Source organism: Desmodus rotundus, chromosome 8 (genome assembly GCF_022682495.2).
Source record: "Desmodus rotundus isolate HL8 chromosome 8, HLdesRot8A.1, whole genome shotgun sequence".
NCBI lineage: Eukaryota > Metazoa > Chordata > Mammalia > Chiroptera > Phyllostomidae > Desmodus > Desmodus rotundus.
In genome coordinates this window covers 118,397,407-118,421,436 of record NC_071394.1, presented here as the reverse complement: position 1 = coordinate 118,421,436, position 24,030 = coordinate 118,397,407, and the positions used below count along the sequence as shown (strand labels likewise).

General features: G+C 40.7%; 1 protein-coding gene across 9 annotated transcripts in view; it reads right to left on the bottom strand.

Annotated features, from left to right (window-relative positions):
- RBMS3 (RNA binding motif single stranded interacting protein 3) overlaps positions 1 to 24,030 on the bottom strand; it is a 1,231,630-nt gene that overhangs the window by 599,263 nt on the left and 608,337 nt on the right. For 2 of the 9 annotated variants that reach the window (XM_053929476.2, XM_053929479.2), the window contains exon 1: positions 6,753 to 7,773. The exons of 3 other annotated variants lie outside the window; for them this stretch is intronic. In XM_053929476.2, the coding sequence (XP_053785451.1) occupies positions 6,753 to 6,827 (75 nt within the window). In that variant the 5' untranslated portion in view covers positions 6,828 to 7,773. Of the gene's footprint in view, positions 1 to 6,752; positions 7,785 to 24,030 lie in introns of those variants that run through there. 4 more of the 9 variants (XM_071222109.1, XM_071222110.1, XM_053929480.2 and 1 more) reach the window with 4 other exon arrangements.

Below are 24,030 nucleotides of genomic sequence, written 5' to 3'. Positions count from 1 at the left end.
TGGATGTGTCTCTCTGGGTGCTCCAGATTTAGATGAGGGGCAGGAAACAGACTGTAAAATTTGTCAGATCACCAGAGTCGACAAAGCAGTATTTGATCTGCTCTGTAAAAAGCACTGGGAACCCGAACAAGAACTCATCAGTGGCACAAAATGAAGGTCATCTCCCCGCACCACTAATATATCAAAGCCGGCTCCTCTGTCTTCAAGTGAGTCACAAACTCGGAGCCTGGAAGAGAGCTTAGAGAACCTGACTAGAAACCACTTCATCAACACACCAATCACAGAATTTCCCCAAAGGAAAACCGAGTCCACGTCTTGCCATTTATTATCCATACCCTTGAAATTTGATGTCTGCTAGAGATGGATGTTCTGAATTACAAAACTTTATCCAGATATTCCTTCCACATGGTATATATTTCCTAACTAATAAATCTGCATGGAAAAACAAACATTCTAAAGATGAATGAATTCTCTGTCAATATCAACTTGAAAAAGAAAAATTAAAAACACAAACAAACAAGCTCCAACTTACTTCTGTCCACCCCTCTTTTTTTCAAAAAACTGCTTTTTAGTGTCTAAAATCTGAAAATCAATAGTCAATTCCATAGGCTTTTTCAAGACACTAAAAACAAAGACTTATTGATAACATTGTATTAGTATTTATCATTAGGATTTATTAGTCTTATAGATTTACAATCTCTAAAAAACTAAAGATTATAGATTTCATGAACAAATAATTGTTTTAAGAAATTGTAGTTAAAACATCCCATAAGAATTAGAAACCTCTTTCCTATGCCATCCATGCCAAATAAATAGAACCAAAAGTTGTGTCTCCTTGTGTAACTACGTAATTTTTAACACTGGCCAAAAAACAACAACAAAAAAAGAGCAATATTCATAAAAAACTGATGATCATATTTTCAAATATATTCAAAAAGAATCATACTGCTGCCTATTTTGCTCTAAGTTCCTGATTTTTATTATCTATCACTTTTTTTCATTAGGGACTCATGCTCTGAATGTTTTCTTATAATAGTTCCACAGAAAGTAACAAAAACCAGGGAAGAAAAACTTCTATAATTTCAAAAGAGAAATGAGAAATTTGCTTTTGCTCTTTGAATGTGTGCTCCATGGGAATGATTCTAATCTTTCTACTTGCATTGGTTTCAGACCCATTCAGTAACTATGTGTCTTCTGATTAAATCGTCACTCCAATCGTCAAGGAACATGTATAAAGGACACACGGATGAAGGCAAAGGGGGTAGGATGGAGGGTGGAGGGCGGGAAGCAGGGATGGGTGGGGGGGAAATGGAGACAACTGTACTTGAACAATAAAATATAAAAATAAATAATTTCTAAAAAACCAACAAAATGAAATAAAAATTGGTATACACTTCTGTTTTCATTTTAAGAATGTATAATTTTTAATCCTATCCAAAGTAGTTCAGCATTTTTCCAACTATTGAAAAAAATAGCAAAGTATATCCTCAGCTACACATGAATATATTTCTGCTCTTGGTCTCCCTTCAGGTCCATCTGCAGTCTTGCTGTGCAACAGCTATAGCATAAAAATGTATTCTCACATGCTTTTGATATTACACTATTTAATCACATACAGCTGTGGCTTATGAGACTGTTACAAAACACAATTTTAATGTAGTACTCGAGGCCAATTTTGGATAAACATCAACCATTTACTCTGAATAAGAAGTCCAACACTAAAAAGTTATTTTTTTTAAAGGGAAAGAGTGGTTTTCTTAGAATTTGGCATAAGCCTAATTGTGACGGAGCCCCCTCTCTGCCAAAAAGACTGATAATGTCAGAAAGAATTGTGTAAAATCATATTAGTGCAAAAAATGAAGCATTCCAGAATTCTTGGAGCCAGAAAGACCTGGAATGAACTTAACATCCTCCCTTCTCTTCTTTTGCCTCCTTTCCTGCAAATTGCCCCAACCTCCAATGCTCAAATAGATTTTATTACCTCATGAAAATAATCTCGTTATCATTCTGTTACCCTTTTTCCAAACTGAGAGAAAGTGAAAGAAAAATGTGCTAGAAAGATACTATTAAAAGAAATATACATGGTGTTTTGCTGAAGTTTGGAATTATCCTGGAGAAAAAAGCTGAACCTTTTACATTTCTACTCATTTTCGGTAGGCACTGAACTCAGTGCCGTGAAAACAATGAGTACATTACAGAAATGATAAGGCAATCTCAATGGTAATAAAGATTTGGGGGGGGGTGGAAGAAGGAAGAAAAACAACTAAAAAGGAAGCATGGCCCCTTGTTTCTGGTTTTCTCTAATCAAAAACAATTAAAATTGTATACATTCTAAAATGAGAAAAACAAGATTTATCGTAGTTTCGTGCTATCGTATTACACCCTGAAGCGAAAGAAATATTTGGAATTGCACCTAAAATTTCAATTGCTGAAAGATTTTCAGAAAACCAGTTTTGTATGTTTCAGCCTTTCAAAGGAAAACAGAACTTGGGAGTTTTCAAGGCTGTTCTAAAACTGGCAAGTTACCAACTCTGGCTATCAATGCAAATCTGGGCAGGAAGTACTAAGGAAATTCTAAACTCATTCCCCCCCTCGGCAAGATTTTCTACATTTTCATGTGCAAGAAGTGTGTTAAAGGGTTGTTTTGTGTTTGAAGGATCTGTGCATTCACATCTTTAAGAACAGCCTTTGCCCCCCAGGAGCCGCTGTCTTCGTTTGCTTCTCCTCAGCCCTACTGTTCTCAAGTGTCTGCTCTTTCTATGGCACAGTCCACTGGGCTCCTGCTAGACTTTTAGAGACGGGCGGCAGTCCAGACTGCAGATGGTTGGAAATGCAGCCTGAAATCAGTGTGTTGTTGATGAATCACTCCTTACACCTGACCCCAACTTCGCACCAGGCTCTGAACACAATCTGAGGGTCACCAGCCAGAGAAACTCTGTCAGGGGTCCCAGAGTCTGAAGCCTTTGCTTCAAGATCTTCCGGGGCAGCAGATGGGAAGGCAGCCGACTGATGTACGAGCAATGCGACTAAAAACCACGTCCTGGGTTGGTGGAATCATAGTGAACTGGTAAGGGTATGGAAAAGGAAGATGGACAAGTTGGCTGAGTGTGCCTTGACAAATTTTAAAGTTTTTATGAAGATAATTAAAGTTTTCCAAAAATCATATACATAAGAGTGAAATACCATTTCGCATCTGCAAAATAAAAATTAACCAGGCTGTGACCATGTTTTACTCTTTAGCTTTTCTAGTTTAACTAGTTTGCTTTTCCAAGAACATCCTCCCCCCCAAAAAAACCCCTCAAAATCAGGCTGAAATTCATCCTGGATTGCAAAATGCAAAAGCAACAGGTCGGTTGCTTTGAATGGGCGGTGACAAACTTCTTGAGAAATATTAGGTTACAACTCAATCAAACATCATTATGTAAATTCTCACTACGCTAATGAACAATTTTTTTTGATCCCCTTTCTCTAAAACCTGCTGATTATTCTGGGTGGATTCCCAACAGCAAATTTCTTTAAATGAAACACATGCTGTTTAATCCAGTTATGTCTCTTATTTAAATATCATGAAATGTCACCAAGATATCTTCATTACTTCTCAATCAAAAGCAACACTCGCTTTTTAAAATTGCTTCTCTTGGTAGGAAAAAAAATTGATCAAAAGGAAAATTAACAAATGGCAACTTTTATTGTGGGGTCTGGCAGAGTAAGCATATTTGACAACATTGCTACAAGGTATAACTACAAGTCAGCCACTGAGTTTCCCTTTTCTAGAACTTACAAGTGAATTTTTCTAATACAACATTTTGAGCCTCTGGAAAATTATTCAAAGGGACAAAAACATACATATCTTATTTCTGTTTTTAAAAATGTTTAAGCAACAAAGTTAAGAGATTGCCTTTAATGTAATGGAAAATGAGAGGAACAGAGAAGGCAGGGAAGTGTCCCAAGCTTTTTTAAAACTTCAGTTACATTTGAAAAAACATTTACATTTATTTCAAAATCTCATCGTTACTTTGTTTCATCATAAGAAAATAGCAACTGTAATTAAGCACGTATTTAAGTAGAATGAGAAGGTTCAGTAGTTTTGCATTTTCTGAGGGAATACAATAGACATTACAGTGCTTTAAAATCCCATGAAGATTTTCCACCCCAAACTAATGTCAACAAATAGCTTTTGTGGGTTAGTAAAACAGAAATCACCTGAATTTAGAGGACAGTTGAATGTGGTATCACCAGAGTATAACCAGCAACCATAGATTTCTAATTGTATCAACCATAAGTATTCTATGTCAGCATCATTTTAAATAGCTATGATTTAAAAATAAGATTATAACTACAAGCTAAGTCTACAACACAGTGGATTGTATGAATTCACCTCAAGTTACAAATAAATATAAGCAGAGTGTAGATCCTTAAAAATTATTACAAGGTATATTTTGAGATGTAAGTGTAAAAAGGCCAAAAAGTGACGTTGAAATAACCCAGTGGTTTTCACGATGTCCTGGGGCATGACAGCACTTTTTTATATAGTATCCACGCTGTCAGAAAGTCTCCGCCTTTGCAAATACAATTGCACATTGACCCTTCCTCCCATTTCTTGTGTGACTGAGTTTCAAAATAGGGCACGTGTTCACATCCTCAGCTTCCAGGAATGTTATTAATGTCTGTCATTTCAGAGCCGCCGTAACAATATTCGACAACTTCGCAGCACTGTCGAAATTTTACAACATAATCATCAGTAGGAGTTACCATGATAGCCGAAGTAGCTGATCTTATGTTCCCTACCACCCTGATCTGATTACCCCGATATCAGCTTAGGTCGCCTAATGGATCTAACTTCTTTAAAAATGTTCCAGAAGTTGATGGCTCTGACTAGCTTGAAAGTAACAAGATCCAGATGCCGCCTGTCTACACAACACTAAACTACATAGGACCCCAAAACAGCTTTAAAAAAAAAAAAAACGCCCTCTGTATTTTTCAGTCTCTCCTCTCTTCCCTCACACTCCACTTTCCCCTTTATTACAATCACACACACACTTTCCACCAGTGGGGCTCATCCAGCATCCTGTGTCTTTAACAGAATCTGCATGACATGATTTCCTGGTAGTAATAGGTTAAAAGAAATCTCAAGCAGAAAACCAATTATTCCATTCATTTTGATCTAAAGTTTCTTTTCTAAATAGACTGCCTAGTAGAAAACAAGGACCAAAGCGAGAGTGTGAATTTTGAAACATTTGGAAAAATTTAGCCAAATGAGTAAAAGGGATGGAATGTCCGATATTTTTCATGCAACCCTTGATTTTGTTGTTTTTGTTTCTTTGGGGGGATGAGAAGTGACCGTAAATTTCCCCCTTTCAACTTGTCCTTGCTTTGCCATTTCCTCGAGGAAGGCAGGCAGCGTTCTCCTCCCAATCCCCAAAGAGTTAAAACTCGAGGCACTGGAGCAGAAGGGCTGGTCTATTTAAGCAGCAGCAGCACAAACTAAATGCTCACAAAGGCAAAAAGCAATGTGAGTCGACCTTGGAGGGGCAGGGCAAATCATAGAGCGATGGAAAAAGAAAGGAAAAAAAAAGCAACCATCTTTAATATAATATTGCGAGTCTGCAGCCTGGTCTGCTTCACAAATAGGCATTGTTTGATGAGACAGAATAAATGAGAGATAACTACAGCATGAATTACTAAAACCTAATCACATCACCCAGTCCTGGTGACAGCCCAGATCACTCAGGCACGCCTTGTGCACTCTTGGCATATTTATCTATTAAGAAGACTGTGGAGTCTGGCTAATGCAATACAAAATAATATGATCTGTAAAGAAATATAATCCATGCATTCAAGGTGGGAATTCTACAGACATTCCCCGCCCTCCCCAAATCAAGTCCAATTTAATTGACAAATTGGAGCAGTGATATCACACCTGAGAGCCCTTCATGTGTGAACTGCAGGATAAAGTTCATAGCTGGCACTGCCCACTGCTCAGTTCCACGGGCTCGCCACTGGCCCCCTAACGATCACCTGAGCACACACTGAAGCCTGAAGTATTTAACCAATTCGCGTCCAATTACCATCAGTTATATTTCATCCCGTTTCATGACCCGGGCCTTCTGATTGCAGCCAACACAGACAGAGCTCCTAAAAGTCAAGAGCATCTATTGTAAACCTCCACAATTCAGTCTCTAGCATCCTGATCACCCTCCATATGAAATAAAAAACGTAAGGCAAATTAAAAAAAAATACACCCAAACAAACTCCAAGAGACTTTTCTTAACTGTCTTATACCTTCTGTAGCCTTCTTTTATTCTATACTCAGCGATTAAAAGTTTGAGTTACCCCCACCCTGGTGTGTCCTATCCAGTGGGAAAAACCCTCTTAGAGTCACAAACAAAGAACAGTTCGCTGGAAAAGCCCCGAAAATTGTACTCTTTTGCCTGATTATCACTGTTAGGATCTCCTTTCTAACAGCCCTGCCCATCTGCAAAGGACTTTACAGATACCAGAACATTTATGCTGCCAAATAACAACAAAGGAACTCCAGTGAAACTATTATCTCTCTGTAAAGAGAAAGCCACAATTCCTTTCTTCTTCTAGTCTCCACTGCCTCATTACCTCCATTGGTATGTTACTAATTTCAAAGAAGCAGGAAGAAGTGACGGGGCGGGGGCTTAAATAATAATTCACATGCCTGTTTCCCATCCCAAGTGCAGGAGGATTATTACCACACTGATGCCAGACTGTGAGTCGAGCCATACCTTGGTTTGGAGATAATGAGGATAGTAGTAAGTGTACTGGGGGTACATTTGTGGCTGATCCAGGCGTTTGCCCATGTAGCTGGAATCTTTATCTCCGAGGCAGGGAACTGGATGACAGGGTATAGTGCCCCAGGCCGAGCTTCCTCTTACACCACTATTCCTGACAGTTCCGATGACTGATGAGGCTTCCGAGATTCCTGTCTTCCACCACTCGCTAGTTCCAACACAGCCAGAATATAAAAAAGAAACACACCAAAAAAAAAAAAAAAAAAAAAGAGATGGGGATCGGTAGGGGAAAAAAATCCACACAGTTCCCCAGATCTTGTCTGCCTTCCCCCAGCTGCCAGGGTCCACTTGGGATGAGGCAGTTTGTGCCCTACCAGGCTGTCTGTAGTGATGTCAATTGCCAGCGTTTGTAAAGGGAAAAAAAAAAAAATCAAAGTCCTTTCAGCATAACTCCGAATCCTTGCAGATCAGCTTCCTGTCTCCCGTTTGTCTCTTTCCTCACCTTAAAGAAAAAGCAAATAAAAGGGAAAAAAAAGAAAGAGAGAAAGAGAAAGAAAGAAGAGAAAGAAAACAGGGGAAAAAAAGAAAGAAAAAGAAAGGGGAAAAGAAAAAGGGGAAAAAAAAACCTTGCACAGCTTAGTTGCTGCTGTCTCCCTCCCAGAGTGACATGGTGATCGGGGCTTGTCCTGTCCTTTCATTCACTTCCCCTCCTTCCAGCCGGTGGGTGGAACCGAGAGAGCCTCTCCAGGGAGCAGCGTACGCAGTCCAGAAGGCTGCAGTATTTCCTCCAAGAAAAAAAAAAAAGGCTGCTTCAACCCCTGCTGCAAGCAAAGTTCCGATTCCCTCTGCTGGCTATCTCGAATAGCAAAGCGATTTTTGCAGGGAAGCTGCTGCCACTGGAACTGAACCGGGAAACTCAGATGCGGGCGGTGGATTATTTCTTATCCTTCCCTCCATCTACTCCACGGAAGAGCTGCCTTCTTTCCCTTTCGTGCCAAGTTTCAAGGTAAGCCAAACTGCTAAACAAAACACCGAAGACTGTGGGAGGGAGGAGAGGACGAAGGGAGAAAGGAAGAGAAAGGGGAAAAAAAAAAAATCAAGGAAGAGGGACTAACCTTGTGGGTTAAAATGCAAAAAGTATGTCCTGGATGCTTTCAAAATCTGTTAACACACTAAAGCCAGATGAATCCAAGACCTGGTTTAGAAACTAATCTTTTACTTCTTGGAGGATGTGGAGGATGCTAAATATTGAGGAAATTTTGAGTCTACACCAGGACTACTGTTAACAAACCATGCTTCACAGGTCAACAGAAATCATCATTCTTCAATAGTCATTCCATCCTATTTGTAAATATCAAGAGAGATGTTCCCTCAGGCTTGTGACCTTCTTTTTAAATAAAAGTACTGGTTCTCTCATTGTCTATCTCTTTATGATTTATTTTGATCATGGATGCTCTAATCACTTTACTGATATCACCCACACACATACACACACAGAACAAAAATCATAATTACTTGGTAAAGTTTTCCCCCACCAATAGTAAGTGATATTCTGACATGTCAATCAGCAGCTGCATTATAATATGAATTGTTTCCAAGAAAATATATTTCCTTAAAGGGTCTCTTTTCAAGGCTGGCAAAGCTAAAATTAGCCTCGCCAGCTGTGTTTTGCTGTGAGTGCTCACGCATGCCCAAAGCGTGGGCAGGCCAATACTGAGCTGCTCTCTACTTTGTCAAGCCGGCTCTGTTCTCCCCAGCCCAGAGTCGCCCTTTTAGAGAGAAAGTTCTTGGTACAAATCCAGTTTGCTAGTCAAGAGCAGCGTTCGGACGCAAGGCACAATGTGGTGTTCATCCACACACAAGCCTTGAGGCCATCGGCTTCCGCTCGGGAGTCTGGTTTCTGGAAGCTGTGTGAGTGCATGCTTGTTCCTTGGAGAAAGATAAGGGTGGTGAGTAAATAGTTTTATGTTTGACTGCTGACAAGAACAACAATCAGAAGGAAGGAAGGAGAGAGGATGGGAGGGTAAGAGTTAGGAGCCCTGAGAGCCCTGTAATTGAGGAAATGAAATCAACTCCTCTGATGTTTACATATGTTATTCCGGGCCTCAGTTGTCCCATCTGGAAAATGAAAATAGTGCCAACTTACCTGAATGAAGGTGGTGTACTAAGTCAGATACTAAATAAACATCCCGTTGGTTTAAGAATCGTTCAGTGGCATCTCCTTGCTGGGGACTCCTGTAATAGTTTTCAAGAGGCTTGAAAACCCCACTTCCTCCTTCTGACTCTGATGGTAAACTCTGACCCTTACCTTCTGCACCTGAGTCACACTGAACTGCTTTTAGGACTGGGAAGCGCTTGCTCAGGGCCTTCTGTCACGCCCTCTAATCAGAGTGTTCTCCCAAACCCACCTCCGTTTGCCTTACCCCTCAGCCCAGCCTGTAGGCCTCAGCGTGGGTATCAGCCCCTTCCAGCAGCTTTCCCTGAACCCCTGGGCCCCTGCTGCACCTTGAATTTGCCTTAATAGGGTGCTTATCCTATGTAACTTCCTGTTCATTGCAAGTTGCTTCTATGATACTCTAGAAGTATCAGGAAAAACAGGGATGAAGGAGTGTCTATTACGCTGGTTTATCTTCCTATTTCCAAAACTGGTATGGTGTCCAGCATAAATGGATGCTCTGTAAATGTTTGGTGAATGAGACATCTTAAACATTCATAACCTTCTTTCAGTCCATTACAGTACATTTCTGGGTACAGGAGATGTGGTGATATGTGGATCAGAACAAGGCCCCTCCCTCAGAGACTGTATATTCTAGTCAGGGAGATAAACAAAGGAATGAACAAGGTATAAATGGGCAACATAAGATCACGTGACATTAGTGCTGCTGCAAAATATAAAGCTGAATAAAGAAAGTAGGATCACAGGGATTCCACCTCCAATAGGATAATGGGAACTGCTCTCCAAGGAGGCGCTCTGGGGTTAAAGGAAGGGTGTCAACCTGCCCTGGGTGTTGTATCCTGGGAGAATACAGATTGCAAACTGCCTTGGCTCCCACCCAAACTGCCTTGGTTCCAGTCCTGCCTCTGATGGATCACGGTGCCGCCTTTTATTCCCATCCATCAATGCCACAACCCACCTCACACAATCACCATGAGAACTGGCCTAATAAACATGTAAAGTAGTTATAATACCATAGAGCATATTGGATATGCTCAGAAGATGTCAGCCTGCATCGGGGGGAAGAATATCCCAGGCAGAGGGAACAGCAAGTACAGAAAGCCTGGCAACAAGAGTGTATCTCTGGAATGCGTGAGAAATGGTGCAGGGGCAGGAATGCAGCAAGAGGGGAGTAAAGACTATAAAAATGATGCTGGAGAGGTCCCCTGGAGCCAGACTGGAAAAGCCCGGGTGAACACTTGGTATGGAAAGCTTAAATTGGGGACAGCTGACAGTCTACAGCCAGGACTGTATCCAACTACGCTGACTCTGCACCTAGACAACTTCAACCCTAGAACGCAGTCCTCCTCAATGGCCTGCTGCGGTTCCTCCACATTCTGAGACCTGTACCATCAGGATCCTAGATCGCCTATGCCAGGTTTGCCGCCAGGGACAAAAGACATCAGGATTCTTTCACTGATAACAGATCTAGATACTCCTTGAAGGGAAAAGAATACTATCTTACTTACAAATAAAAGGCAAAATGACTCCTCAACCCAAGCTATAGCCCACTTACTTGTAAAGTTCCCAGCACGTGTGGGTGCTGTCAGCAATGTCAACACCAATGGCCACTTTTCGAAAGGCGATTTCTTCTATTTCTAGATTATTGTTATGTTCTGTGCATCCATTGTCATTAGCCGAAAACCATTCTTTGAAGATTTAAAGCTTTTCTTAAATAATGCATGTAAACCCATGTTTAATTATAGTTTTTTTTTTTTTTTTAATTTTCCCCCAGATACCAGCAGCCATGGCAATTTGGGAGGGAAGATATTCATGTTGGAAATAGTTTTTATATCATGTCTGCTCTGTTGAAGCAGCACTGCTTTCCATTTCTATGATCAGGTTAAGGTAGGAGGTAATTAGTTTAAAGCATGTTCTAAGTCAGAAGCCACCTGGGTCCCATTTGCCAACTATCCACCAAATTCTGTACAAATTAAAGAGTAGTAAGCTGTAGCAAAGGGCACAGACTCTTGTAGACTCATGTGACTCTCAGCGCCAACTGGAAAGGTAATCATCCTGACAAGTTCTTGGCTGGCGGGAATGAGGTGCTTGGTGAAGGGCTGGCTCTGAAATGATGGTCCACTGGGTGGAAATGGAGATTCTCTTTCTCTTCTCATATGTCCTTGACCTTTCCACTCAAAGAAAACATGAGTCCTTTTGGGGGCAAATTTATTTTCTAAATTATAAAGTCTTAGTCAAAAGGAAAGGAAGAGAAGAGATACAAGAAAAAATAATTGCACTATCTTTGAAAGCACGTATACTATTCTATCGTCAAGAAGACATTCATGGCCTTGAATAATTTTTTTTAATTTGGAATTTTCTTCCTTCTTTATTCAAACTTGTGAATTCCTTTTCAATACAGCAATTTCCAAAGAAGTGTTAAACATAAAAGTTCATTTTTTAAAAAAGATAAGATGGTAGATTGCCAATTCCAACATTAATGGTATAACTTTTCTTTTCTCCTATTCAATACTTACTAATGGTTTAAGAAAATACCTGAGACAAACTAGGAAAAAAGAGACTAGTGATTCAACATGTGTGGTCCAAATTTAAATTATAATTGAATGCAAAAGTATCACTGTAGATAAAAACAATTAAAATTGACCTTGGAAAAAATATCAAGTTTCAGAATATAATGATACAGTTCAAGAGGATTAATCAAGTATAAAAGCAAAAATAGTTTAAAGTAATGAACATTATTAACTTCAAAACAGTTTTACTGAGCATCTATTATATGCCTGAATAATTGAGAAGACTAATATAAATATTCTCACCCTAATCCTCAAGTAGACTTAGCAACTTAGTATCTATCAAATATCAACCATTCATACATGACTTAATCTGTTTTCTCATATCTGAGTACTAATTTGTAGCAAGAGTTATTAAATAATTTTATTTAAGTTGACTCATTTTATTCTGAAGTGCACACTTTATTATTATTCTAAGCAATAATATACATAAACACTCATGTTTATTTCTATTATCTTTGCAAAAAATATATATCTTCTCACTTTCTACATACATTTTCTTTCCATAGTACTTAAAACTAAGTAGGCACATCTGGTTCTCCTTCACTACTGGATTACCAAGACACACTTCTCCACTTCACTGAAAGCAGGCATGACCACGTGACTTACCATAGCCAATGAAATATGAAGTGGAGGCGACATGTTTAAAAGCTTGAAATTGTTGTTATTTAATCCCCTAGCCCACTCCTCTATGATCAAAGGACCTACTGATATAGAGGAAGCATCTTGGAAGGCCGAGCACAACTGCCTCGAACAGTCACCTGGACCAGCCACTGATGTGTCACGAGCAAGAAATAAACCTTTATTGCATTATGCTATTGAGATTTGGTCGCTTAGACGCAGCACCACCTAACCTACCCTGTCTAATAAGACAACACTTGTACTTTGAGTCTGTACCTGTTGGTTTCTGTGTTTGAGTATCTCTCCCGCTAATACCTAAGGTCCACAAGGGCAGAAAATTTATCATGTCACTGTTGCTCCCTCAGCACATAGAACAGTCCATGGGATGTGACACACAATTTAAAAATGTTTGTTACGTAAGCAAATGAAATGTTCACCTAAAATCACAGAGGGCCTACTACATACATGACACAATACAAGAAGTGTATAAATGCATCCTCAGCTAAAATTGACAACCGCCTAGAATGTAGGTAGGATTTTTCTGACTTTACTGCTGATGAAATAGAGAGGGAGGGGCTTTAACTACCCTATCCAAGTCCGCACCCAGTTCTAACAAGGTAGAGGGCCACTGGTGACTCATACCTGTATAAAGCCCAAACCCAGGCTTTTTTCTAACCACCGTTTGATAGAGACTATACATTCTTACACCTAAATTGGTTGAGATAATCTTTGCATTTAAAACAGAAAACGTACAGTCTACATAAAGTCTTAAATAAGTCAGTGTGTCTCCATAGAAACAAATGGTATTGAACAGACAGACAACTGGAAAGAAAGAGGGTGGCCTTCCCTCAAATGGCACAAACTCTACTTGTACGGCCAGTGTGACGGTGAGTTGTATGTGGCAACGTGGCTGCGCTATGGTGCCCAGTCGTTTGATCCAACACTAGTCTAGATGCTGTTGTCAGGTATTTTTTAGAGATGATTAACATTTAAGTCAGCAGACTTTGAGTAAAGCAGATTAATCTCCATAATGGGGGTGGTCCTCATTCAATCAATATTAAAGAACAAAGAATGAGATCCTTCAAGAAGAAAGAAGTTCTGTCTCCAGACTGCCTTTGGACTCAAGACTCAGTATCATCGCCCCCCTGAATCTCCAGCCTGCCAACCAAACCTGCATTTGGGGGGGCAGGGGCGGTGGGAAGATTTGCTAGTCCCACAATCACATGAGCCAATTACTTAAAATAAATCTCTCTCTGTGTATGTATACACACTCATCTTACTAGTTGTGTTTCTCTGGAGAACCCTAACACAACAGAACAATAAAATAGAAGGAATATGGTAGCAATGGAGATCGGTGAAATGGGCACCCTTATGCATTCCTAATAAGTATCTATAATGCTTTTTATTACAGCTTAACAAAATGTATAGCCTTAAAAATCATTCTTGTAATCCAGTAATTTTAATTCTAGGAATCTAAAACAGATCCTCATTAGAAGTTTAAGAATAAGAAATTGGAAGAACCTGAATGTCCAACTCTAGTTCATTAAATAAACTCACTAAATAAATTTGGTCGATATCACCACATTTGAATAGCTAGTGGAAAAATAAGAACACAACATTGTATATGCTTCCAATAATACAATGTAAACACATAGACAAGGGAATATAAGAACTACATCAAAATAGCAACAGTAGAACTTTTTCTGTGCAATGAGGTTATTGGTGATTTTATTTCTCTTTAATAAATACTGACATTTTCCAGTTTGCCTTACAATGAGCATATACTTTATTATTTAAAATAAACACACTTTTAAAATAAAATTTTAAATAGGTGTATTTCTAGGTATGGTTTCTATTATTAGCTGACAAGAAATTCTGAAACACCCAGAGGTGACAATAGCAAAATAAATTACATGAGTATTTTAAGTAGCCATTTTCTTCTTACCTGGATCATACATCAATTTAAGAAAAGTTTAAATCTTTCTTTAAAATCTAGGAGCATTAATTCTACATCAAAACTGTCAAAACTCTCATTTAAGACTGAAAAACAAACATTCTCGTTGAATGAAAGAATAACAACTTCCATGACATATCCTTGAAAGAATTAAAATAAACCTGCATGAGTATTCAAGACTTTCTTTTTTTTAACATAAACTAATTCTGCCTTTGTATTTCCATGTTTCTCATAAATTTATCTGTAAAAAATATTAATGTATCCCTGCCAACATTTCTTACAGTATGCTGTAGGGATAGGGGTTATATTTTATCTATGTCTCTCTGTATATTTCCATGCAAAGAATCCCACTACTTGCAGTCCACTGAGCCAATTCTGTCCCAATGTAGCTGTACAATTCTAATGGCCCTTTTCACAAGCTCACCTTCTGCCCTGCCTTGTATCATCAGTGAACCAGAGCTTTGGAAAAACTGACTAAAGGTCTCCAAGCAGGAAAAGACAAATAGGTGCTTTGTCACATGGAAAACACATTTTTCTGTAAGGAATATTATCACTTCATATTGACTGTCCAGCTTCCAGCTGCCAATAGCTACGCAAGTTGGGTCGATACGACCAAATTTGATCAGCTGAACTGGTTTTTTTCCCTACAAAAAACCAGACTTGCACAAGTCCAAGCTGAAAGCTACTAATTAGAATTACCAGAGATAATGCAAGACACCCAGTTTAGTTAAATGTGAAGTTCAGACAAATGTTAATATAAGTATGTCCCAAATATTGCATATGGCATGACTCATGAAATACTGGGGCCATATTTATACAAAGTACTTTTTGTTCGTGTGAGATTCGAATTTAGATGGGTGTTCCATGTTTTTATTTCCTAAGTCTGGCAAGCCTACTCCCCACGGATGCACTGAAACAGTTTACAGGCCTTTCTGGGGACACAGGAATAGGGAGAATTCAAATTGAATGGCAACTAGCCATGCTTCATATTTTTAATCCTCTTTACACCCAAACCAGGTAAAACCAAGAAGTCCCCAAATTAAGGCTCCCTTCAGAGGGTTCAGCCAACAGTCCTGGTCTCAGTATGAATCCATATGGCTTTCTAGGAGCTCTGTTGCTGTTGTAATTGTAAAGTTGTTTCTGTATCTTTTTTCAGCATGAAGAAAAACTTAAACCCTTTTCTAAAACTGTTATTCACCACAGTAAAGTGCCTGTCAAGTAAGACAGATGCCCTGGTCCTCACCCTTGATATCACAAAGGCCCAATTTAGAGAACTAGATAGTTATGCAAAAGACAAGAAGAAAAGGAGATCAAGGGTGTGCTCCCCAAAGTGTGGTCCACAGACAAGGGCAGACTGGCAGACTCTCACCTGGCCTTGACCGGTAAGTGCAGGGATCTAAATTGTATAGCTGCTTTATAGGAACTTTTCAGAAGAATTTTGTGTCTCTTGTCTCTAAATAATAAAAGTTTGGACTTGTATTTTGAAAGTCTGTGGGAGGTTTTGGGAGGGATTTTGTTTGTTTGTTTTTATTTGTTTTTGCATTCCACTTTTCTAGGAATTTTTAGTATATTCTGCAAAAAAGGTAGGGTCAGAACAAAAACCAGTCTTTTGTGACAGTTTGAAAAGCCTTGATCCGGAAAATATACAGTAGTGTCATTTCCTTTTGTTTCCATTTGCACATTACTAGTGGTAAATATTGCAATAATGTGTTTTCTAATTGCAACGCAAAGAAAATGAAACCCACATGCATTACAAAGGAGAAACTTGATTCCCACAAATGCACCTTCTTTGTTTTCCTCTCCACCCTGTTTTCTGTGTGTATTCCTTATCCTCTAATCTGTGCCACCTCCCTGACCCCAGGGAAGATACTTAAAACTACCAAACCCAAAGCCAGGAGGACAAGGGGGCTTCTTGGCTGTGAGTGATGGGCCCTGGCGAGATCCATTCCCCAACGTGGGCCTTAGTTGTCTCATGGGCAAAATGCAGGTTGCCATTAGGTCTCTTAAGGTCCATTTCTGACTCTGATACTTTACAATGCCAGGATGCACTTGCTGAAGTAATCTGAGACTTCATCTTTTAAGGTACAGAGATTCCAGGGTGGGCCCCTGCGTGTATGACGAGGTTCACTCCAGCAACACAAGGCTGATATTCTTCAGCTAGTATCTTCTTGTGACTTCCAGCCATTCCCAGCATTTGCGTACTGGCGGCCCCTACTCCAAAAACAGTCACACAGATTATCATTTGTCTTCCAGAGATAGCATCTCCATGAATGGCACTAAGTCACAGCCATATAGGTAGCCTGACAATTTTGCTGGTGCCTCAAAAACCATTCAGCCCTGGCTGGGTGACTCAGTTAGACTGTGGTCCCTATGTACCAAGGTTGTGGGTTTGATCTCCAAATGAATATTTAAATAAGTGCAACAACAAATCCACCCCCCCCACCCCCCCGTCTATCTCAAAACAAAACGTCCCTGGAAGTCTAGATGCACCATCCGTCCCACCCACAGGCTCCCAGTATGCTGAATGTTTGTGTTCATTGTGCAGCCAGAAAGCATAATTATTCCTTTTCCTTTAAGGAAGTTTATGGCCAAAGGTAATGGGGGGAACATAAATGCCCTGACTGTTTACTGAGACTCATAAATGCTAAGAACACAGACAAATAATTGTCACTTGGAGATTTGTTCTTGCAGTGGAGAATCTTCGTTTTTAGCAGTTTAACTACTAAAAGTTTACCCACCTTGAGGAGAATTATTTAGGAGGAAATAAACCTTAGTGCTTATTTCATTCCCTGCTCTGCCAATTTTCATCCTTTCGGAAAACCAGCTTTCACATAAATGGGCAGAACATAGCTTGTTATATAGGGCTAGTAAAAGTAAGAGGTAATTAGGACAAGCCAAACCTCTAAATAATAATGTCAAGTTTTTAACATTAGCAGAGCTTGAGATTAACATAACTAATATGTTCTCTGTTTTCCTCTGTGAGAGAGGAACTTTGTTAGTTACGAATGATCAAGAAAGGAAAAAAAGAAGAAGAAATCTGTACTGGCCACTTAGTAAAAAAAAAAAAAAAAAGCAAAGCTCAGGTCAGAGTTCAGCAAGTGCAACAATTCTTGAGAGTTAAGAGCAATGCCCATTTTTTGCTAGGGTGGGCCATCGGTCAGGCTGAACTCATCTTAGGGGACTCCCTGGGATGGTTTGGCACTGCAAGGTAGAGAAACTAGTGGGAAGCCCTTGGGACTTTGGGACTTTTGATCTATTATATTGCCACAGTGACAGTAAATGGTGACATTATCTGTGTGGGGCAGGAAGGGGGACAGAGATGCTGTAATTCAGCATGTAGGTGGCCTGCCTGTGGCTTCTGTCCTCCCACGGCAGGCAACTACATTAAATGTGACAGTTGACCTTGCCTCACCTCCTCCAGCCAAGGCCTTTCTCTCAGGGTGCCCAGAATGCTGCCTTGGCAGGCAAAGAAATTTCAAATGAACCATCCCAGCAAAGGAACATTTTTTTAATGCTGCATAAGACTTCTAACCAAACTCATCTCTTTTCTTTCTTTCTACACCCGTGGGGAAGGGAAGTGGGTGGTTTTCAGGATTGGCACCATGACAGGAAACAGCCCCTTGCAGGGAGGGCACAGAGAAGACTCCCTGGAACCCTGCCTTGGGGAGTGGCACAAAGGAACCCAGGGACATCAGCAGTGGGAAAAGGAGACATCTGGCCTCTCATTATTCCTCCCTAAGGCTGGAAATGCTGTGTTTTCAGTCCATAAAAGGGGGAAATTATTGAGCGCAACAGAGGGAAGTCAGTCTGTTCGTCAATGTGATGGGCTCCCATCAAACCGTGATCTGGTACAGGGTACCTCACTCTTTGTCCCTCTCTGACTAGGGCTGTGGAGCGCTTGTGTCAGTGTTTGGCCTCATGCTGGCCTGGCACATTGGCTTGGTGACTGAGATTCTTCCATTCCCTCCTCGGAGAGAGGTGCATGCTACCAGGCACAGGGACCGCAGGGATCACTGTGCCTAAAGGGACCTGTGGATTCCACATGCAGTAGCTCTTAAAGGCTGCTGCCCAGCCCCATCTTATTTATTTTTGCTGCAAACTCTGAAGATTAGTTTAGTTTCTTTGTAAAGAAACAACACTCGTGTCAAGGCCCCTAGAAAAAGTGGACAGCATTGTTCCACAACTTTGTAACGAACGGGTCTATCTATTATAACCGAGGATAAATGTATCAGATTCAATATGTTTGGTTTGGGAAATCTCTTTTTGCCAGTTCCCAGATAACCGATTGTCCATTATACTATGTCCTTGTAAGAGAGACTGATGTCGAAATATTTAAGCTCCCATCCATAAACATTTCTTTCCTCCAAGAACAGGAAAGGACTGAGCTTCTCAAGCCTTTAATGTTATTTATTTTCCACTGAAGGGATATGATTTTTACTCCAGGTACAATTTTCCTTTAGTATTTTTTTTTAAGTGCCTGCCTTTGAAATGACTCCTAGGATGAAGACCCTGACCACTTGCCCTTGTTAAGTATCTGGTGATCCTTTTCCCCAACAGATGGGAAGGGCCTCCCGATATGCCCCTGGCCTAATTTCAATTTGGGTAATTGCATTCTGTCGACTTGAAATTTCCCCACCAGTTTCATCTGCCCGGGATCTGATGCCTCATTCTCAGTCCTGAATGGCCTGGTGTGCCATTGGAGGCTGGGGAACAGCTGGTGCATTCCAGCCCAGAAGTGGATGCATTTCAGTGGCAGGTGCAAAGGTTTTCTTTGGCCGAATACAAATTCTAAGCTGGGAATAAGCTTCATGGAGGCTTTTTATTTTTTCAAAGAACATAAGTAACTACCAGGAAACCAAAAACACAAACGTATCCAAAGCATAAATGTGAACTGGGAGGGAAATAAATACACTGTCACTAAAACCAGTCTGTTGTGTGATCATTTCACACTCTGCGAATCTTACCAAGCTTCTAGATTTGAATTCTGACGATAAGGATAAATAATCCACATAAAGCAGACAACCATTCCCCTTCTGAAAGAAATAGTTTTTACACACACGCAGGTGTGCATGTGTGCATTGTGTGTGTGCGTACGTGTGTGTCTCCCAGTTGTTACCTCCCTCTAGCGAGTCTCCCTCAGTCTGGAATAAAAGCAACTTTCCCCCTGAAACCATAGTAGGCATCTTACCAATGCCTCCTTTGAGTAACACTTTGAATTGTGATGGGATTATTCCTGCACCAAACTGAAATCTTAAAAGGACCCTATCCATTTCTGTTTCCTCAGCACACCTAGGACAGAATGGGTACTCAATGAGTGAATTAAAATGCACAGGACAAACCTAGTTAGTTTTAAGCTCTGACTCCAAAAACGTGATTTCAGAGGGCTGCCGTTGAAGATACATTTTTATTGGATATATGCAACTTGGCCACCTCGACTCCAGCAAAGTTTCACGCGGCACCTACCCACCTTGCATAGGGAGCTCCTTCTCAAGCAAAGGCCCCAATACCATCCACCAGAGGGGGCTGCAAGAGCTGCTGGCCCTCTGTGTAAGTGGGGCCTGGAGGTGCATGGTGACTGCACCAAAGCCACACTAAAGCAGTGGAGGACAGGAGCCGGCAGGTAAGTGTTCCCGTCCCCCAGAACCCCAGCAAACAACTCTGAAAGGCCTTCGGTACTTCTCAGGATGTCTCTGTGCCACTGAACCCCACGGGCCAGCTTCAGCTCTTTCATTGTCCTGCCCCCTCTTTAGCAGTGCCCTTGATAATACGCCATTATATGTAACTTCCTAACTTCTACTCTCCCCATCCCCTCTCTCGTGCTTCAGGGAATCACAGCACAAACACACTCTCTGCAACCAAGGCTTTGCCTCAGTCTGAATTTGGGGGAATCCAAAATCTGACAACTTGGGTAACCAACACACTGACAGTCACAACAGCAGCCTATTCAAGTATAAACATACAGCAGTTCATCCACCATTCATTTCTTTTTCCTATCATAGGACAGATAGGCAATACATCTAGTGCATATATATATTTACACACATACATACACTGACTGAGGTCTGTTCAGAAAGAATCCAGCCGCTACTGATATAATGAGAACGGTTTGTGAGACTTCGATGTGACCTGGCAGCCAAGGAGAGTGGACTGGAATGCACATGCATGAACAATGATGACTTCACTGTACTAGTCAGGGGGGAAGTAGACCCCATTGAGTGAGCACGTGTACTGGTGTACTGTGTGGCTGATGCATTCAAAATGACTGAGCGAATACAGCAATGAATCTGCATCAAATATTGCATTAAGCTTGAACATTCCTCTGCAGAAACTATTCAGATGATTCAGAAGGCCACAGCTATGGGCAACGGGTGTTTGGCAGCTTCACCACCACAAATCCCCCTCCCACCTCATGCATCACATCTCATGCAGAGATTTTTGGCAAAAGATCAAATCACCCAGGTGACTCAGCCCCGCTACAGCCCAGATTTGGTGCCATGTGACTTCTGGCTTTTCCCAAAACTAAAATCACCTTTGAAAGGGAAGAGACTTCAAAGTGTCAATGAAATTCAGAAAAACACAATGGGGCAGCTGATGGCAACTGGGAGAACTGTGTGAAGTCCTACATTGTCTGCTTTGAAGGGAACTGAGCTGTCATTGTCCTATGTACAATGTTTCTTGTATCTTGTATCTTCTTCAATAAAATGTGTCTATTTTTCAGATTGCATGGCTGGATACTTTCTGGACAGGCCTTCATATAAGGAAGTGATTAGATATCATGTCACCAAGTGGGGGCAGGGTGGGAGGAAGCTAAGACTGTGCCTTGATGTGTATTCTGAGATATCATTTTAGCTCTCTTCTATCTCACCAGTGACTCGGGAGTCATTCCCAGAGTCTCATAACTAATGGAAAAGTCCAGATTCTGCCTTATTGTAGCCTCTGCAGGTCACCATAAATTAACTTAAAGTTCCCAAGCCTCCGTACGACTCAGGCTGACTTGAATCCTAATTTGTCCTATGCGGCAATCTTGGCGATGGCATCTGCATGCTTAAGTCTCAAGCTGCCTTGGCCCTTGGAATGTAAACAAATGTTTATGGAGGTGGGCCTGTCACTGCCGCCTTACCTCGTGTCATTCATCAATGGGCAGTGCCCTGCCTAACAGGAGGGTTTGATGAATATCTGTTCATAAAATCAAGTTCCTGAAATTGAAGGCAGGATGCCCCAGAAGAAGGTCAGGCCACCCTTGAGCTGACAGTCCCCTACTCACGGTGGGGCTCCCCTGTTGGCCACATGAGGAAGACAAATGCCTTGAACAAGGGGATGGTGAGGGGATTCTCCCTGGTCCTTCAAGGCACTGCTGTTTAGACCTCTGGCCTCTATAAGGCCTCCAAACAGAGGCCTGTGCCTGACGTAGCAGCGGGGCTGGGGCAAAGGTGGACTGAGCCCAGGTTTTCAGTTCGTGGAAATGACACCAACACTCTAAAAGTTGTATCAGAGAAGACCCATGAGGTACCTGAATCATCCTTCTTTGATATTGGTAAAATGAATCATTTTTATACAACTATCAAAAGCCTCATTTTTTTCACTGTGAAATGTTGCAATGCAAAATTGTATAAAAACAAAAATTCATACATCTGATCCCATCTGATCCTATCACCCAGAGTTAATTGTTCTTAATATTTAGTGTATCTGATTACTTCTTCCTATGAGTATATGAATAGTTTTTCTGCCTCTGTCTCTTTGTACATATATTTGAGATTTGAATAAAATGCTTACTTATATTTTTGTGTATTTTCTTCTGACAACATATTGTGATCATTTTCTTTGAAAATGCCATTGAGTGAGAATATAATATACAATAATATTTTATGACTCTCTATTGATATGCTACATATAGCTTGTTTCCTATGGACATTATTACAAATGCAACTATAACTTACACACACATTTATAATTTTTATGAGTCTTGGGATATCTCCCCTTTTGGTGTGGATTCTGAAACTCCTTTCTGCAACGAGAGGCAAACACCCATCAGCAGGTGATGCCAATCACGTCACCCTGGCTGGCCACCCTCAGTGTGTCAATACCCACCCTCATGGTCACAAAGTGGCTGCAGCAGTTTTCGCCACATTATCCTCACTCACCAACATCTGGAAATAGATACCTTTCCTACTGTATCTTTGAAAAATGCAAGAAACCCTTACTGGAAGTTATTGCCCCTATTAGGCTTCTCCTTGAGTTTTATTGGACAGAATTGGACACATCAAATGTTCTGTCATTCACTCATGAAAGAAATGTAACTTTCATGACTGACTTGGACTCCTGAAGACGTACCACCCTTCTGAGGCTGGGGAAAGACCATTTCCTCACAGCACATGGCAGCACAGGCTGAAGAATGAAGCATGTTTTACCAACCAAATCGGAGCCCTTCAGAAAAGAAAGGAGGTATTAAAGGGAAAACAATTGGGGCAGACAAAACACAGTGACCTCCAATATCAAACACACCTGCTTTGTGACCCTCTCACCTACATTATCATATTCTTTCCCTAATAACAATATCCCTTCCTCCTCAATTCACTACCTACACACTTTTTCGCCACATTTTCACTGGTTATCCATGAATCTCTAAGAAGACAACTAAAACTTAACATTACCATGGTAATGAGCTTAAGGTCCCGTCTCTCCCCGGGGATATCTTTGTTCTAAAATGGAGTTCTGAACGATAAACTCATCTTTGAGATCTCCAGAAGCAAAGCAATAATGGATTCAAGATGTACCAGGGAACTAAAACGTCCTCACCTCCTCCCCTAGCAGGCTGCCCTGTCCACCGTGCTGCAGCCGCACTGGCCTCCCTGCCCCGCCTCCAGCAGGCAGCACACTTTCACCTCGGAGCCTCTGCACTCTACTCCCCGCTGCCTATAGGACAAGCTAACCTCAGACAACCACTTGACTGAATTTCCCACTTTCTGTAGGACTCTACACACAAGCCATCTTATTAAAGAGTTTTTCCCTGATAATTTTATGTGACGCAGCATCTTCATTTCATTCTTCATTCCATTACCTCACATTATGCATGTTTCCAGCACTTCCAACCACCTGATGCAATACAAATGTGTTTATTGTTTTTCTCCTAAGCAGACAGCAAATTCTTCAAAACTAGTGTTTATGTTTTGCTCATTGTTGGTTCCTTTGATCCTAGAACCAGTGCCTAATACATCATAGGCAGCCCAGAAATGTGTTTACAATGGGCTGAGGGTTGGATGGATATTTTGACAATGGGAAGCATAAATCGTCCTTTTCCTCCTGCTTAACCTGGATCACAGCAGAATTTAAGTGGGGCCTAATATTATGCAAATATCTTTATGATACCAAGTGATACCCATAGTGAGTCAAATTAAGTTAATATTTTCCTTCTCTTACCTACTTTCCTCTAAGCAAGCCCTGTCCAGGATGAGTTGTATATGTTGAAACCTAAACAGTATTTATCTAATACCAAATAAAAGACAAGTCCCAACTTAGAGTAGTGAGAAATATCATATAACTTGTAATACTATCTAATTAATAATGTATGTTTCAAATCTGATTAAAATTTATTTTGCATGCCGTAAATGGCCATAAAAACCTGTCTCAAAGCCTGGAGGAAATGAAGTGATATAATAATTCAACAGAAACTTATTGTATGACTTGGAGTTTCCATTGGTTGCTGTAGTTGAAATACCCAGATACACACACACACAGAGAGACACAAATTGTTTCAGAGACTCTCAGGCAAAATGGAGAAACAAACACTTGAACACAATCGCTAGCATGAAACTATGAAAAAGCCTGCATTAGAGCTCAGAAAAGGCCCCTGGGAATGATACATGTATATCAGAAAACAGGACCAATTTCTATGAGTTGCGGTAGAAATATACCAGATGGAAAGGAAGGTGAGCACAGGGACAGGCAGGTAAGGGA